The 17,446-nt window shown below is 41.3% G+C and overlaps 1 protein-coding gene across 1 annotated transcript; it reads right to left on the bottom strand.

Annotated features, from left to right (window-relative positions):
• Nucleotides 1-12,597: 12,597 nt before the first annotated feature.
• LOC112217749 (ferritin, middle subunit-like) lies at nt 12,598-14,638 on the bottom strand. Its single transcript, XM_042327256.1, has 4 exons — nt 14,295-14,638; nt 13,765-13,911; nt 13,406-13,531; nt 12,598-12,942 (listed from the first exon to the last, which is right to left on the bottom strand). The coding sequence occupies exons 1-4, from the start codon at nt 14,394-14,396 to the stop codon at nt 12,787-12,789; spliced, it is 531 nt and encodes a 176-aa protein (XP_042183190.1). The 5' UTR covers nt 14,397-14,638; the 3' UTR covers nt 12,598-12,786.
• Between the last annotated feature and the right edge of the window lie 2,808 nt (nt 14,639-17,446).

Here is a 17,446-nt window from a genome sequence, read left to right as displayed (position 1 = left end):
TACTGCCTCTCAATATGGAAGCAGCAGAGAAAACCATCATCCAGACGGTCCAAGAACCGGGTCATCTACTCCACTGGAACACCACGACCAGCTGGCGCAACTGGGTACGGCCATGGAGGAGGCCCTCCACATTCTCCACCACCTCGATACCACTAGCATGGCTCTCCATTCTTTTCCAGAGAGCCTGAACCCATGGAGGTACGGGCCACACACCTCTCCACGGCAGAACAGCAGTATTCCATCATCATCGTTTTCCACCAAACCTTTTCTGGTTTCCATTTTACTGTCTGGCTCTCCCTCTGGTGTTGTCTACAGCTCTAATGGACTCCAGGGCCGCAGGGAACTTCATTGACCAGGCCCTCGCTTCCTCCCTGACCATAACTTCGCACCCGATCTCCTCTCCTTTTCCCGTCCAAGCCCTGGAAAAGTAACCATTGGGATCTGGCACAATCACACACATTAGAGCACTACTTACCTTCACCATAGGACCCATGCACCAGGAAAGCCTTCCCTTCCTTATCAGCACTGCACAAAGTCATCATCACAAAGTCATCCTTGCCACCCCCCGAGGCTCCAATGTCATAACCCCACCATCTCCTGGTCGAGGATAAAAATCAATGCCTGGGTACCAGCATGCCGGAAGACCTTCTTTCCTGTAACCTGTGGTTCCACACCAGTTGAGAGTCCTGAAAGTGCCCTCCAGCCCATCAGTCGGTCCTCCCGTATCATTGGCCCTGTGATTTGGGACGTAGATGTGGACATCCGCCAGGCTCTGGAGAAGAAACCCGCTTTTGCTACCTGCACTCTAGAACGCATCTACGTCACCACGGGGGTAAGAGATCGGCTGTTGACCTGGGCACACACATTCTTCGCCGCTGGAAACCCAGGTATCACCCATGCTATCCAATCCTTCTCTGAAAAGTACTGGTGGCTCAGCTTAGTGCAGGACGTTGCCTGCTATGTCAACTCCTGCTCCATATGTGCCCGATCCAAATCCCCCGGGCACGCTCCAGCAGGGAAACTACTTCCCCTTCCCGTGCCTCAGCGGCCTTTGTCCCATCTGTCCATAGACTTTGTTACAGATATCCCCCAGTCTGATGGTTTCACCACTGTTATCAAATCAAATTTCTTTGTCACATACACATGGTTAGCAGATGTTAATGCGAGTGTTCGCGAAATGCTTGTGCTTCTAGTTCCAACAATGCAGTAATAACCAACGAGTAATCTAACCTAACAATTCCAAAACTACTACCTTATACACACAAGCGTAAAGGGATAAAGAATATGTACATAAAGATATATGAATGAGTGATGGTACAGAACGGCATAGGCAAGATGCAGCAGATGGTATCGTGTACAGTATATACATATGAGATGAGTAATGTAGGGTATGTAAACAAAGTGGCATAGTTTAAAGTGGCTAGTGATACATGTATTACATAAAGATGCAGTAGATAGAGTACTGTATATACATATACATATGAGATTAATAGTGTGATTTGGGATAGGGTATGTAAACATTATATTAAGTAGCATTGTTTAAAGTGGCTAGTGATATATTTTACATACATTTCCATCAATTCCCATTATTCAAGTGGCTGGAGTTGAGTCACTGTGTTGGCAGCAGCCACTCAATGTTATGGTTGTTGTGTACAGATTCTCCAAATCCTGCCATTTTATCCATCTCTCTGGTCTCCCTACCATCTCCAGGTCGCTGAGGCACTGTTCAAGCAGGTCTTTTGGCACTATGGCCTTCCAGAGGACATTGTCTCTGACCGTGGCCCCCAATTAATGTAGAGGGTATGGAGAACCTTCATGGAGAAGCTGGGGGCCACAGCCAATCTCACATCCGGGTACCAGCCTCAGTCCAACGGGCAGGTGGAAAGGACCAACCAGGAGCTCGGGTGGTTCCTAGGGAGTTACTGCCAGGACCAACAGGGGGAGTGGGTCCGGTTCTTTCCCTAGGAGGAGTACAGCCAGAACTCACTTTGTCACTCCTACACTAGGCTGACTCCCTTCGATTGCATCCTGAGAAACCAGTCGGCCCTGACTCCGTGGACTCTGAGCCAGACCGAGGCCCCTGCAGTTGACGAGTGGTTCCGGCACGCAGTCCGCTGTCAGAAGGATCAGGCAGACCGCCACTGCAGTGTGTGGCTCCTGTGTTCCATCCTGGTGATCCCATCTGGCTCTCCACAAGGAACTTCGCGCTCCGCCTTCCCTCCCGGAAGCTGAGCCCTGAGATTGTGGGGCCTGTCACGGTCCTCCGGGGGGCCGACATCTTGGACCCCAACATTGTCCAGGATTTCCATCTCCGCCGTCTGGACCGGCCCGCTCTTTGTCCTAGGGCCGCCCTCCTGGCCGGTACTGTCGGGAGGGGTTATTGTCACACCTACTCCTGCTCCCTCTCTCCTCCGCTCAACTTTGCTGGTCTACTAACCATGAGCCCTGGCAACCATTATTGTGCACACCTATTTCCCATCATTACGCACACTTTCTCCCCATCATTACGCATACCTGGACTTCATCATCACCTTGATTACCTTCCCTTTATTTAGCCCTCAGTAGCCTCAGTCATTAGGCAGTATTGGTTTGTCTTCATGTTCAGTACGCATCCCCTGTTTTGTTAATTTGCCTTGCATCATTGTTATTAAACTCTCCTTCTGCACCTGCTTCCTGACTCCCTGCATATACATGACAGTATGTAAATGTTAAGTTTTTTGTATATGTTTTTTTATTCAAAAAATAAATACCTATAATATATACGATTACATAGACCGGGAGGACCTGATCCTATATCAGCATTCCTATTCTGACAACAGACTTGAAACATTTAAACGACCCCTAGTTTGTCATAGCCTAGTATGGTAATCCAGTTGTTTGAGAACACAATCCCCTTTTTTCAAGTATGTAACCCAAAACCGTCTCTATAAGTCATAGCTACTAACTAGGTTTATTGTTTGTTAAAAAAATGATAGTGATGCTTCAAATGGGGGAAAGGGTTTTTGAACATAGAAAGCCATTGAAGTGTGTGCTCTTCTCTCTGTTACTTTGACTAATGTTTTCATTATGAGTGCAAACAAAGTTTTGGCGACAATGAGACGAAGCCCCTTCAAACTTTTGGGAGTGACAGTCTTACTGTATGCTTAAACCGGTGTTGCAAAAGGCCTGTGACATACCTAGCGTTCCTTTTCTTTGTGATAAGTGACATCACTTTTTGACTAAAGTATGCGTCATGCTTAGGAGAGATATATTCCATGATTCAGATCAGGAGGATTGAGATTTTGAGTCATTTTCATATTATCACAAAAGGACAAATGTTCCAGTAATTGCTGTCATCTCAACTGTTGTTAGTCAGCTGCAACCCTCACTCATTCAACGTGACCTTGTTTTAGCAGAAGGGTCAACTTCAGGAGTAAACGTTATTTATAATAAGGGTTACACACAGAGAAAATCGGACATCTCTGAAATGAAAATGGATGTCTACCTTCAACAAATTATATTTGACCTAAACCTTCCCTGAACGCTTGAGAAAAAAAACAAGTGACACTCCAATATACCCCCCAAAAATGATTAAAACAAAGTGGATACCAGAGAACATCCTTACAGGTTACCGTCACCTCTTGGAGACACCAGAGCTTTAGACATGTTGTTTTAGAAACTGTCCTTCATCCTGTCAGCATTACATGGCAACGCAGGAATTTTGATAGCGCATTTCTAGTAAAAGCATGGCATGAATCTATCATCGTATTTGCAGGTCAGAGAAAAATGTGCCTTTATAAACATATCATGCAACTCTATGTTTACATATTAGCAGTATATTTTTTAATACTACACAAATGACTAAAATTACAGGCTAAGAATGGACATCGAGATAGGCCAATGTGTTCATCATATCCAGTGATGACCTGTCATTCTGAGCAGCTTTGTTTTTCAGGTTTAGCTTTGTCTGAGCCTCACCTGTTTTGCATGTTATTTTGGCATTAATACTGTGACAAATCAGTTTGCAAACAATGTACAAAAAAGAAAAATCGTTAAGTTAATAAAGCCGCATACAAACATGGTCTCTTTTTTGCTTTCTTGAGAAAGGCAGCTCCAAAACGCAGGTGTTTCAGCCTAATTCAGTGCTTTCTGTGGTGGTGGTGGTGGTGGTGGTGGGGCAGCCAGGAAATACAAAGTGTAGGGATTGGTAGTGTTCTCTACTTACGCTGTGATTGGCTTAGTGTTCTGTTTCTCATGTGGACTCTATGTCACAGTAAAATCTACGGAGATAGCTTGGAAATTTAAGCCCCTTGGGTGCTGCCATATAGTTACATTAGAAGTGCCCATCTAAGAAGGCTCAAGGTCATTGGCCACAGATAAAATGACGTAAAATCACATATCTACCGTAGCTTTGATTGGACTGATCATGTCAACATCAAACTATCAAAATCTTAGTTAGCGTTCAAGGCAACTAGGAACTCAATAAGCTCAGACTGGGAAAATACGTTTTGAACGGTCATCCAACTTGGAATTCCAAGTCGGGAACTCAGGCTTCTTTCTAGAGCTCCAACCTGAAGATCACTGACTTCATGATTTGACCTTGTTTTTTTGTAGTTCCCAGTTGTCTTGAAAGCACCATAAATCCAGAGGATGCCAGACTTTGATGACAAAATTTGCCCACGAAGGACTGACGCACCACCTTCCTGTTCATGTGAACACAGCACAAACATGTGAGTCCAGAAAGGCCTTTTATGCTGCTGCTTAAATGATGTAATATGCCAGGAAGATATGCATACTGTAGCTAAGAAAGTAAAACCAAGTGTATGTTGTGTAGTAAGCTGTTAGAAGCCCATGTCCCTTACGCTAATAATTGGATCCTTTTCCCCCTCATAACTTGGCCTACTATTCTGACTTGGTGTTGCACATGTAGCCTATTGCCTGTTTTAGAGAAATGTCATCATCAAATATTGTCAGAGCTTTCATTGTCTGGTTATATGCCCACTTTATTTATCCTACGGTTCTAACTTGGTGCACAGGGAGAATACTGTAAGAACGGCCCATGTTCTGAATTCTGTTGCTGTACATTTCAAAAGTGCTGAACAAAAAGTTACATTAACTACGTTCGTCCTACCTCACACATTAATGTCTTAATCGAAATTACGGATTGCCTCTTATCCGCTCGTCATCCCCTTATGCCATAATTTGTACTTCTCAATTGTCAGTAGAAACGGCTGATATGGCAAGTCAGCCATATCAAATATGTGTTTTTTTAAAGGCAGTAATTGAGGCTGAATGAACTGTATTGCTGCCAGGTGTAGTAGTGGTAAGATGTTCAAATCAAATCAAATCAAATCAAATTTTATTTGTCACATACACATGGTTAGCAGATGTTAATGCGAGTGTAGCGAAATGCTTGTGCTTCTAGTTCCGACAGTGCAGTAATAACGAGCAAGTAATCTAACTAACAATTCCAAAAAAACTACTGTCTTATACACAGTGTAAGGGGATAAAGAATATGTACATAAGGATATATGAATGAGTGATGGTACAGAGCAGCATAGGCAAGATACAGTAGATGATATCGAGTACAGTATATACATATGAGATAAGTATGTAAACCAAGTGGCATAGTTAAAGTGGCTAGTGATACATGTATTACATAAGGATGTTGGGACCGTTGTTGGAGCAGCTTTATGTAGGCCCTAACAGTTTGGGCACCGTTATAGTGCAATTGATGTATTGTTTAGTGCTTTGCTGGCATGCATCTACATTTTTGGGGGTGAGTTTGCCCAAACCAAGATTTACATGCTAAAATCGCCACTGATCTTATCATATTTCATATTTCTTATCATAATGCCAAATCAGTGAGTCTTGTTTACAGCGAAACTGTCCCTGTTAGGAATCTAAGCATGGTACTTTCAAAAGTTAGGCCTACCTTTCCACCCCAGACAGTAGGCCTACCGACGCAGACAAAATGTAAGATTTAACAGATTTCTATTCTTCTTTAACAACAGAAGGTCACAAGGGTTTCCCTAAAAGCTGTCTAGGTTTAAACATCTTTGTACAGAAAGTGAATAGTTTAATCAATGGAAAGTGACAGAATTAGATTACTTCCAAAGCAAATACCATGTTTTGCCTTCTCCACTATAGAAGATTGTAGCTCAGACTCTGAATGTCAAAGAAACTAAACGATGATATTCCCATATGCATCGAAAGTCATGTCTCTCCAGGTTATTTTCAGCCTGTTGTGCATGGTAAGTGAATGAATTGAACCTGATGGGGTTCACCTTGGGGTCATGATAAGGGCTGCACCAAATGATTGATGTATTATAATAATTGATTACGTTTATGTTGTATTAAAAGAAGGGGAAGGGCTATAAGACCCCTACCCAACTACATTTATAGGGTCCTGGACTACAGATTAGCTATATATAAATATATACATATATATATATATATATACACAGTGGTGAGAACAAGTATTTGATACACTACCAATTTTGCAGGTTTTCCTACTTACAAAGCATGTAGAGGTCTGTAATTTTTATCATAGGTACACTCCAACTGTGAGAGACGGAATCTAAAACAACAATCCAGCAAATCACATTGTATGATTTTTAAGTAATTAATTTGCATTTTATTGCATGACATTAGTATTTGATCACCTACCAAACAGTAAGAATTCCGGCTCTCACAGACCTGTTAGTTTTTCTTTAAGAAGCTCTCCTGTTCTCCACTCCTTACCTGTATTAACTGCACCTGTCTGAACTCGTTACCTGTATAAAAGACACCTGTCCACACACTCAATCAAACAGACTCCAACTTCTCCACAATGGCCAAGACTAGAGAGCTGTGTAAGGACATCAGGGATAAAAGGCTGGGATGGGCTACAGGACAATAGACAAGTAGCTTGGTGAGAAGGCAACAACTGTTGGCGCAATTATTAGAAAATGGAAGAAGTTCAAGATGACGGTCAATCAACCTCGGTCTGGGGCTCCATGCAAGATCTCACCTCGTGGGGCATCAATGATCATGAGGAAGGTGAGGGATCAGCCCAGAACTACACGACAGGACCTGGTCAATGACCTGAAGAGAGCTGGGACCACAGTCTCAAAGAAAACCATTAGTAACCCACTACGCCATCATGGATTAAAATCCTGCAGTGAACGCAAGGTCCCCCTGCTCAAGCCAGAGCATGTTCAGGCCCGTCTGAAGTTTGCCAATGACCATCTGGATGATCCAGAGGAAGCATGGGAGAAGGTCATGTGGTCTGATGAAACAAAAATAGAGCTTTTTGGTCTAAACTCCACTCGCCGTGTTTGGAGAAAGAAGAAGGATGAGTACAACCCCAAGAACACCATCCCAACCGTGAAGCATGGAGGTGGAAACATCATTCATTGGGGATGCTTTTCTGCAAAGGGGACAGGACGACTGCACCGTTTTGAGGGGAGGATGGATGGGGCCATGTATTGCGAGATCTTGGCCAATAACCTCCTTCCCTCAGTAAGAGCATTGAAGATGGGTCGTGGCTGGGTCTTCCAGCATGACAACGACCCGAAACACACAATCAGGGCAACTAAGGAGTGGCTCAAGTTAAGAAGCATCTCAAGGTCCTGGAGTAGCCTACCCAGTCTCCAGACCTGAACCCAATAGAAAATCTTTGGAGGGAGCTGAAAGTCCGTATTGCCCAGCGACAGCCCCGAAACCTGAAGGATCTGGAGAAGGTCTGTATGGAGGAGTGGGCCAAAATCCCTGCTGCAGTGTGTGCAAACCTGGTCAAGAACTACAGGAAACGTATGATCTCTGTAATTGCAAACAAAGGTTTCTGTACCAAATATTAAGTTCTGCTTTTCTGATGTATCAAATACTTATGTCATGCAATAAAATGCTAATTAATTACTTGCTAATTATACAATGTGATTTCTGGATTTTTGTTTTAGATTCCGTCTCTCACAGTTGAAGTGTACCTATGATAAAAATTACAGAGCTCTACATGCTTTGTCAGTAGGAAAACCTGCAAAATCGGCAGTGTATCAAATACTTGTTCTCCCCACTGTATATATATATATATATATATATATATATATATTATATATATATAAGGTTTAATATTGTTCCACAGTATTTTTCTAGTCTCTGCTTCTTATAAGAAACAGTCTGAGAGATGTGTGAGTTATTGCAGTAAAAACAGGGTGTCTGTGAGAAAGCGCCTCAAGGCTAAAAGAGATTCGTAGACACAGAACCCTGCAGGGAAGTGAAAGAGATAAGAGACTAGTCAGACATACCACTATAAAGCAACTTGGGAAGTGGAAAATTACTGCTGAGCCCTTAGAAAACACTGGAACTATGTCTCTCCTGATGCATGGGATTGGTCTCGTGAGTAGAAGGTGTTGATGTAGGCAGTTACATCAGTAGGGGTTGACTGCAAGCATATTAAAGCAACTTAGACCCTTTCCTATTTTGCAGAACTTCCTCGGATACATGTTCCCGTTGTCAACTTCTGTCTGCAATTGTATTAATAAATGAATGATTGATTAACTTAAAGATATTGTCTGATTGCTGATTTCGCAAATAAGCATATGATTGATAAGGAACCTACCTCAACAAACCACAAATCTTTGGATATAGCAGTGTAACTATGTCTGTCAAATGGGTAGAGCTACCTCTTATTTCTTAAAAAGGAAGAAATAGGCTCCAACACAAAGCCCTCTTGTTGTTAGTAAAGTCTAATTAAAATGAAGACGGTTGAAATGGATTATTCCTTCTCTAATTTGCCTATTTGCAGCACTATCAGCTGTCCATTTCCAATTGATTGTGCCGTGACTGCTGCTTCAAGTTTCAGCACCACAATGTAAGTAACTCAAATCTGACTTAATGTGATGTCAATAACTTGGATAAATACATAACGGGCAAGAAACATATTGTTTTTCTTAAAATCATTTATAGTAGTAGCAAGCTATCAAAGTTTACCTCCAGTCCTCCACTTCACGCTCTCCTTCTCAAACTGAACAGAACATAGGCTAGTCTACGGGCAAGATATTGCAATTTTTGGACAATGCCTAATCAAAAATAATTTTCTGAGGAATTATTTGACTCTCCTCCTGCCACTGTAGGCCTACACAGCACGGCATTGGTTAGGCAGCAAAAACGGAAGAGGAAGCGAAAGACGGAAGAGGAAGTGAAATGTTCCACTCCCTCAATGGTTCTGTTTCAATGAAAGTCAAGGACTAAACAGACCGCTATCGTATTGGTGTCTATGGAGAACCCCACTATCACCGTGACAATGGTGGAAGGAGACTAGGTCTCATGACCATGGAAACAGACTTGAGCGGTGATGAGTGGGCGAAAACGTCCTGAGACTAGAAAAAAGGGAAGAAGGAGAGAACAGCAGTAACATACTATGTAACTTACTAAGGCATTTTAAACAAATAGCTGTAATATGGTTGTTTCTGATTAATGTTGGAGTGAAAATACACCAACAACTTTCCTGATCATTTGGCCAATATACCCCAATCACAACTCAAGTAACAATATTTTCCAATATTACTTTAAACTGTAGGTCTACCTAACAGTTTAGAATATCACCACCAAACCCCTTGGTTTTTCACACTCAATAATTTCCTGTGTGTATCAAGAATGATCCACCTCATATAGGGACATCCAGCCAATTTAAAACAACTGTGGGGAGCATTGGAGTCAACATGAACCAGCATCCCCGTAGAGTCCTTGCCCCAACGAATTGAGGCTGTTCTGAGGGAAAAAGGGGAGTTTGCAATTCAATATTAGGAAGTTGTTCTTAATGTTTTATACACTCAGTGTATATATACAGTACCGTTAAAAAAGTAAAAATAAAGTTTTCTGATTTTCTCTATTTTTCCATGTTTTGTAACTGAATTTGATCAGATCTTCAACCAAAACCTAATATTAGATAAAGGGAACATGAGTTTACAAATAACAAAAAATGGATACTAATTTATTTATTTAATTAGCCAAGTTACACAACGCCCAATTCCTCTGTGTGAAAAAGTAATTGCCCTCTTACACTAAATAATTGGTATTGCCACCTTCAGCTGCAATGACTGCAACCAAATGCTTCCTGTAGTTATTGATCAGTTTCTCACATTGCTGTGGAGGAATTCTGTCCCACTCTTGCATGCAGAACTTCTTTAACTCAATTTGTTTGGATTTCAAGCTCATTCCAAGTCCGGCCACTCCATCTAAATTGGGATTAGGTCTGGACTTTGACTGGGCCATTCCAAAAACGTAAAATGTATTGTTTTTTTTAACCATTTTTATGTAGACTTGATTGTGTGTTTTGGATCATTGTCTTGCTGCATGACCAAGCTGCGCTTCAGCTTCAGCTCTGCCCCAGAATAAAAGTATTGCGTTGGTCTAGCTGGAAGCAGAGAGAATAATTACTTTGGACTTTTCAGACTGATTTAATTCTCCAAACTGAATTAATATAAAATCATGCTGACACCAACAAAAATAAAATGTTCCATTCTAAGAAATGAGCCCAATACCATATCGGTTCATATTATCAGACAGGTGTGTGATTTAGCAATAAGATAGATCATAAACTCAAAACATTATCTTGTTGCTAGCAACATAGACTATTGCTGACTTGACTGTCCCAAACGTTCCACTGGTACTCAGCCAAGGATGTATATACACTGAATAATGTAGGCCTATCTGTTACAACGGACTCCTGTTACTGCTTACCATGCTATGTTGTTGTCTTAGGTCTCTCTTTATGTAGTGTTGTCTCTCTTGTCTTGATGTGTGTTTTGTCCTATATTTTATTTTAATGAACTTGTAATGAATAATGTGGATAAGTATCAAGTCGAGACTAAACTAAACATATTGATACAACAGTAGCTAAGATGGGGATAGATCTGTCCATAATAAAGCACTGCTCTGCCTTCTTAACAACGCTATCAACAAGTTAGGTCCTACAGGCCCTTGTTTTGTCGCACCTAGACTACTGTCCAGTCATGTGGTCAGGTGCCACAAAAAAGGGACTTTTTTTTTTTTTTTTTTACAATTGGCCCAGAACTGGGCAGCACGGTTCACCCTTAAGTGTACACAGAAAGCTAACAATATTATGCATGTCAATCTCTCATGGCTCAAAGTAGAGGAGAGATTTACTTCATCACTACTTGTATTTGTGAGAAGTATTGACATATTGAATGCACCGAGCTGTCAGTTTAAACTACTAGAACACAACTCAGACACCAATGCATACCCCACAAGACATGCCACCAGGTCTCTTCACAGTCCCCAAGTCCAGGACAGACTATGGGAGGTGCACAGTACTACAGAGAGCCATGACATGTCTACTATTCCACATCAAGTAAATCATGCAAGCAGTGAACTAAGATTTTTAAATAGATAAAAAATACAACTTATGGGACAGCAGGGACTGAGAAGAGACACGATAACATATGCACTATAGACACACACACATGGATTTTGTGTTGTAGAAGAGTAGCGGCCTGAGGGCAAGCCCTTAATGTGTTGTGAAATCCAATGTAATGTTAGTGTTGTTGTATAGAACTGCCTTTATTTTGCTAGACCCCATAAAGAGTAACTGCTACCCTGACAGCAGCTAATAGGGATCCATAAATTCAAATGTTGGAAAATGCAAATGAATCAGATGGCATCTAGTAGCCTTCTTGGGTACGTCAGATTATCACAAATATCTGGCCCTGTGTGGATTTCACATGTGAAATATATTTTCAAATAGATTGACCTAAATATAAACCAACTCATTACCATATTTTAATTAAATGTACTCTATTTTACCATGTCAATACTTCTAGGTTGTTAATGTTGGCGGCAGTTGTGAAAAGGACATAGTTAAGTTATTCAAAATGCCATTGCTGATTAGACACTTCTCATTAGGCCATTTTCCCCTTGAACGAAATGGTCTACCCGCTAGAAACTCATTTAATATATGGACACCTTAAAATTGTCTAGCAATATTTTCAGTTAAAAGTATTAAAGTTAAGCTTGCCTGTCAATTACCAAAATGAACGACTTCAGTAAATGACCAGTAGCTTTGCAACCATATGACAGCTCCAATAAGCCCCTTATGGTGAACAAGAGGCTTGAAGATTTACTATTTGGAGCATACAGTTCATAATTTGTAGGGGAACAATTGGGCATTATCAACTGAAATAAAATGAGTACAGATTTATTAGGTGTCAGTAAAAGCCGAACTTCACATCACTAGCGAAATGCACCATAACAGCTGGCTAACAGGTTTGATTGACCTCTAGGCTGTCTAATAAACTTGTGATGCACAGAGTAAAGGTCTACATCAACTGTAGTTAACCATTTCAATCCTATGGACCTAGAGTTGACAGTTGGTCCCTAAATTGACATGGCACTATTACAAGATACAGTAAAGGACACCCTCTGTGGTCAGAGGTAACATCCTTTATAAAACTCATGTTCAACTTTCTATTGTTATGACCCTCAGCCACTAGTAGGTCTACAATTGTCAGTATTCACTGGTATGAAGATGCTCAGTAAAAGAGCAAAGAACCTCAATAGACTGATACAACATCCATTACTACAGGTCAACACTTAGAAAACAAAAACAAAGTGAAATCTTTAAAAATTGTTTTACAAGAAGCCTTGCCTCCAAAATACAGTAGTGTTGTCAACAGAAACATCAATGTTACAGCTGTGTTGCACTGCACCATTTTAACACTCCCCTCCCTATAAATGCAAAGCCATCTATCACAGAAGCCAGGACTCCTGGTCTGAGGCTGGAGGCCGTAGCCTGGGGATGGAAGTGGTTTAGCTCTGGCCTCCCAGGGTGTGCTTGTCAAACAGGTACTCTGCCATCTTGTTTTTGACAGCATCCATCTTGGTGAGGTTGGTGATGTAGTCTCCCAGCTTCTTAATGGCCTCCACCTGCTCATTCAGGTAATGGGTCTCCAGGAAGTCACACAGCTAAAGAGGGAAAACACAGGTCAGACAAGAGAATGAATACAGACCATTGTAGATACAGTAACACACAACAGCCTGGTGGTAATGGACTAAGGGAAGATAATGAGGTGTCTGCAGTTTATTATTTAACTAGGCAAGTCAGTTAAGAATACCTCCTTATTTCCATCCTAATGTGGAACAGTGGGTCAAACTGCCTTGTTCAGGGGCGGAACATATTTTTACCTTCTCAGCTCCGGGATTCAAACCAGCAACCTTAGTTACTGGCCCAAAGCTCTAACCACTAGACAACCTGCTGCACCTTTTGCAAACGTATGCATTAACGGCATAGTGTGCATCTGTGGACTATTGTGTGCATGTTAAGCAGGTCACAATCATGTCATTAATTAGCAGAGATACAACCTGATCATCTCCTGGGACAGTACCTGTATTCTATGTGATACATACATGTGGTTCCACCATAACTTACATGGGGGTCAACCTTGTCAGAGGCAATCTTGTGCAGGTCCAGCAGGGCCTGGTTCACATTCTTCTCCAGCTGCAGAGCACACTGCATGGCCTCCAGCCCATTGCCCCACTCATCACGTTCTGGCTTCTACACAGGACAGAGTGAACACAGAAATGTTAATGACTACTAGCAGATGTTAAGGTCAGGATAAAGTGAACAAAGTTACACCCCTCACAGTTTCAGTTCAGTGGTTAGAGGCAGTATGTTTTGGACTACTCCAAGTTCTCTATATCAACTTAATGCTGGAGACACTATCCTCCATGGAGTAAAGACATTCTATCAGTCTACAATCTAAATGTGTTTGATGCTCAGGGGCTCACCTTGATGTCCTGGAGTAAAATGCGTCCACCTCTCTTGTTCTGGAAGGAGAGTAGCTTCTCCGCGTGCTCCCGCTCCTCGTCGCTGTTCTCCTTGAAGAAATGCGCGAAGCCAGGCAGAGCCACATCGTCACGGGAGAAATAGAAAGCCTGGGTGGATAAACATAAAACATTGTAGTTAGAAGAAAAAAAATGCCAAACATGACTCGGCATTCTGTTCATGTTGTGGCAACTAAGCTTGATAATAGGGATGAATCAGTCTAGTCTGTAGTCTACTTGGTAACCTGACAATTACCCTGTCAAGGAGTTATGGGCTCTGTCCAAGGTAGGATAGATTCACGGCTTCATTTGAATGCTATATCTAACTGGAGGGTCTTAATAGCCTTGCCAAGTAAAACTCAAATGTACTTCACGGAGTTGACATCCTTGGCTATTAATTGTCTAGGACAACAAAAAAGTCAAGTGAAAAAACGCCATTTAGGCCCAGGCATAATAATACACAGGTAGATCAACAAAACGGTCATCATTGATACCATTGAGGTGTAGGTGTAGGAGGCAAACATCTCCAAGTTGATCATCCGGTTGATGGCAGCTTCGCAATCGTGGTGATAGTTCTGGCGGATCTGAGACTCCATCTTGGCAGATTTTTTATTTTATATCAAAATGAAAAGTACAAAAATATAGTTCTTATACTATTTTGCATTTACAATTCAAGAAAGTGTTCGGTCATCAATCCGTAATGTTCTGTAATGCGGGACGAAGGCAGAGGAGTTCCGTTCAATCACTGTTGAAGCAAGAACTTCTTCATGCGTCTTCTCAGACTTGTGAACTGGAAGGAGCCTTGTTCGCTCTATTTATTGTTCCAAAAAATCCACCCTCACAGAGCGTAGCCAATCACATTTAGAATTTCAACAGGAACTAGGCGGGTCATTTAAAGACGAGCCCACTCATACACATGACCTAAAGCGAAGATAATTTATAATATTGACAAGAGAGCCGAGTGACCACTCTATCAATGGAAATACATGTGCTCAACGAATGAAGACAGGCAAGATCAGGTGGGACCATTCTAGCCAATGAGAGGGCAGGTACGCGTGTGAACACCACGCACAAATAAACAGAATTTTTCTCAAAGTTTCCGGAATACCACATGCATCCACATATATCAGTACATTTGTAAAAGCTTAAACATTACGAAACGTCTATTCGATCATAATCCTCAAGTAATTTGAAAGAAAGATTTTGGGCAGAGTAAATGCTCTAGCCTTGACCCCTTCATCTCGGACTGTTATTATTTTTTTTTAAACTTTGTTTATTACAAAGTAACATTCTATTGGAAACATCTAAAGCAGTAGTATCAGCCAAAAGCAATGCTACAGTGCAGGTCTAACTACAGAAGTTATTGTTGAAAAATGTGTGTGTGTTATATCCTTAGAAGAAAATAGAAAGAATTCTAATATTAGGCTAATTTAGAAATAGTCTACGTCTACATTTGATTTAGGATATAAAAGGAATTGAACTTTGAGACGCAGTTCTGTAAACTTCTGTTTCATTCTCTAAGAGCACATGTTTCAATAGCATACCTAGCTTAATTGTTTACCTTTTCCAGAATAGAGCCAAAAGAAAAACTGTATGGTTTATCACACTTTTTAATATCAGCTCAATTTTCAGTATGAGGTATGGGAATATAGTAGTGGACAGACAAAGAAAGGCTGGCTTTTGTAGAAAAGGTATTTGATGATACACCTTTCGGTTTAAATTACATAATGAGGTTGACAAATGGTATGTCAGTTGATTACATTAGCCTAGAAATAACTACACAAAATCAGTAGCTACATACATCTAAACATACATAGGTTATTAAGCTAAAACTGTGAAGTGGAAATCTTTTTCCAGCCAATGAAAATCAAAGACGACAGTAATAAAGTAACCTTCCTAACAACTTCAGTTCACATGACCTGATCTTCCACAACTGTTGACAGGGTGCTTTCAGGGTGCTGGGTTATTGCTCAATACAGCCATGTAGTTGAAACGTCATTGGTATTCATAAGAACTAGAGCTGTGTTTCGAATACTATACTAACTGCACTAACCATACTATTTGTGATGGAAGTGGAGTATGTAGTATGGTTATTGGTCATAGTATGGATATAGTTAGTATGCCAAAAGTTCCCGGATGTCATACTAAATTAGCCAAAATACAAAGTATATAAGCTTTGGACATTATTTCTGTGCAATGTAATGAATTTTCAAATAAGTTACGTTCAATTCTTTAGCATTCAGGGCCCATAATTCAATTCTTCAGAAAACGGGCATGGCCACACAATGTTTTCAGATTTTAAGAAAATGGCGGAAAATAATAATTAAATGAAATTGAATTGTAATTAAATTGTTGCCAGCACCACAGTTACAGTCACCAATGCTCTGGATAACATGAAAACAGCCTAACCAGCTCTGCTAGGGCGAGTAAAATGGTCAGAGTGAGGTGTTCTCTCATTTGTGTCTGGAAGTAGCTAGCAAGCTAGCCAAAGTTAACCAGTTAGCTTGGGTGCTTGACTGCCGTTGTGAGGTCAGAACGCTCGAGTCAACCCAACTCCTCGGTCAGAGAGCAAAACGCTTTGAATTTACGAACGGACAATCTGACAACGCTATGAAATTAAGAAGTCCCAGAGCGTACTCTGGCACTCCAGATAAAATTTACAGACACATCCGAAATCGTATGATGTCTAGCTAGTAATTAGTTATGCTAACAAGCTAACAAGAGGTTGCATAGCAACAGCATCAGCTTCCGGTAGACCGTCGAAGCGCTAGTACGCTCAACTAAAAGTTTACAGTTCTTTTACAGTATATTCAAATGTAACCTTTATTTAACTAGGCAAGTCATTTAAGAACAAATTCTTATTTTCAATGACGGCCTACTCCAGCCAAACCAGGACGACACTGGGCCCAATCATACCTCAATTACAGCAGTACTATAGTGACGCCGCTTGCACTGAGATGCAGTGCCTTAGACCGCTGAGCCATTCGAGAGCCCTGTGAACTAATAGTATACAGTATGCAGTATGTACTCATTAAGTATGTAGTATACAGCATGTTAGTATGGGTATTCGAACACAGCTGAGGTCTTCTGGGGCAGTTTGCATCAAGCCTCTCAGAGCAAGAGTGCCGATTTAGGATCAGTTTTGCCTTTTAGATCACATTGAATAACATTACATGGATGGGGAAGCTCCTCCCCCCCGCCTCCACTGATTTATACAGACCCTGGTCTTTCCTGGCCTAGTATGTAAGGTAGTGCCTCTACTCCAATTGTTTTAGAACAGGGACCCCTTTTTCCTAAAATGTAAGCCAAAACAGGCTCTATCAATAAGTTTGTCATAGCTACTATCTAGGTTCATTGTTTGTTGAAAAATTATGAAGCTGCTTCAAATGTGGGTAAGGGTCTTCAACATAGATAATCCTTGAAGTATGTGCCCTGCTTTCTGCTACTTTGATCAACTGTTCTAGGCTGAACCTCACTTTATAGCGTAATGCGTTCATTATGAGTGCAAACAAAGTTTTGGAGACAATGAGACGAAGCCTCTTCAGACTGTTGGAAGTGGCAGTAGACTCATGCTTAAACCGGTGTTACAAGAAGGGCTGTGTCATACTTGGCATTCCTTCTTTTTTTTTGCGAAAAGGGACATCAC

This window comes from Oncorhynchus tshawytscha, linkage group LG09 (assembly GCF_018296145.1).
Source record: "Oncorhynchus tshawytscha isolate Ot180627B linkage group LG09, Otsh_v2.0, whole genome shotgun sequence".
NCBI classification, from domain to species: Eukaryota; Metazoa; Chordata; class Actinopteri; order Salmoniformes; family Salmonidae; genus Oncorhynchus; species Oncorhynchus tshawytscha.
The sequence above is the reverse complement of the archived record's forward strand: the minus strand, read 5'-3'. Positions and strand labels throughout refer to the sequence as shown.

Excerpts from the sequence above, each read along its gene's own strand:
- LOC112217749 (XM_042327256.1), bottom strand. The coding sequence starts at position 14,396 with ATGGAGTCTCAGATCCGCCAGAACTATCACCACGATTGCGAAGCTGCC. Across the intron at positions 13,532-13,764 it reads TTTTACTCCAGGACATCAAG|AAGCCAGAACGTGATGAGTG; the intron begins GTGAGCCCCTGA and ends TGTCCTGTGTAG. Across the intron at positions 12,943-13,405 it reads CTGACAAGGTTGACCCCCAT|CTGTGTGACTTCCTGGAGAC; the intron begins GTAAGTTATGGT and ends TTCCCTCTTTAG.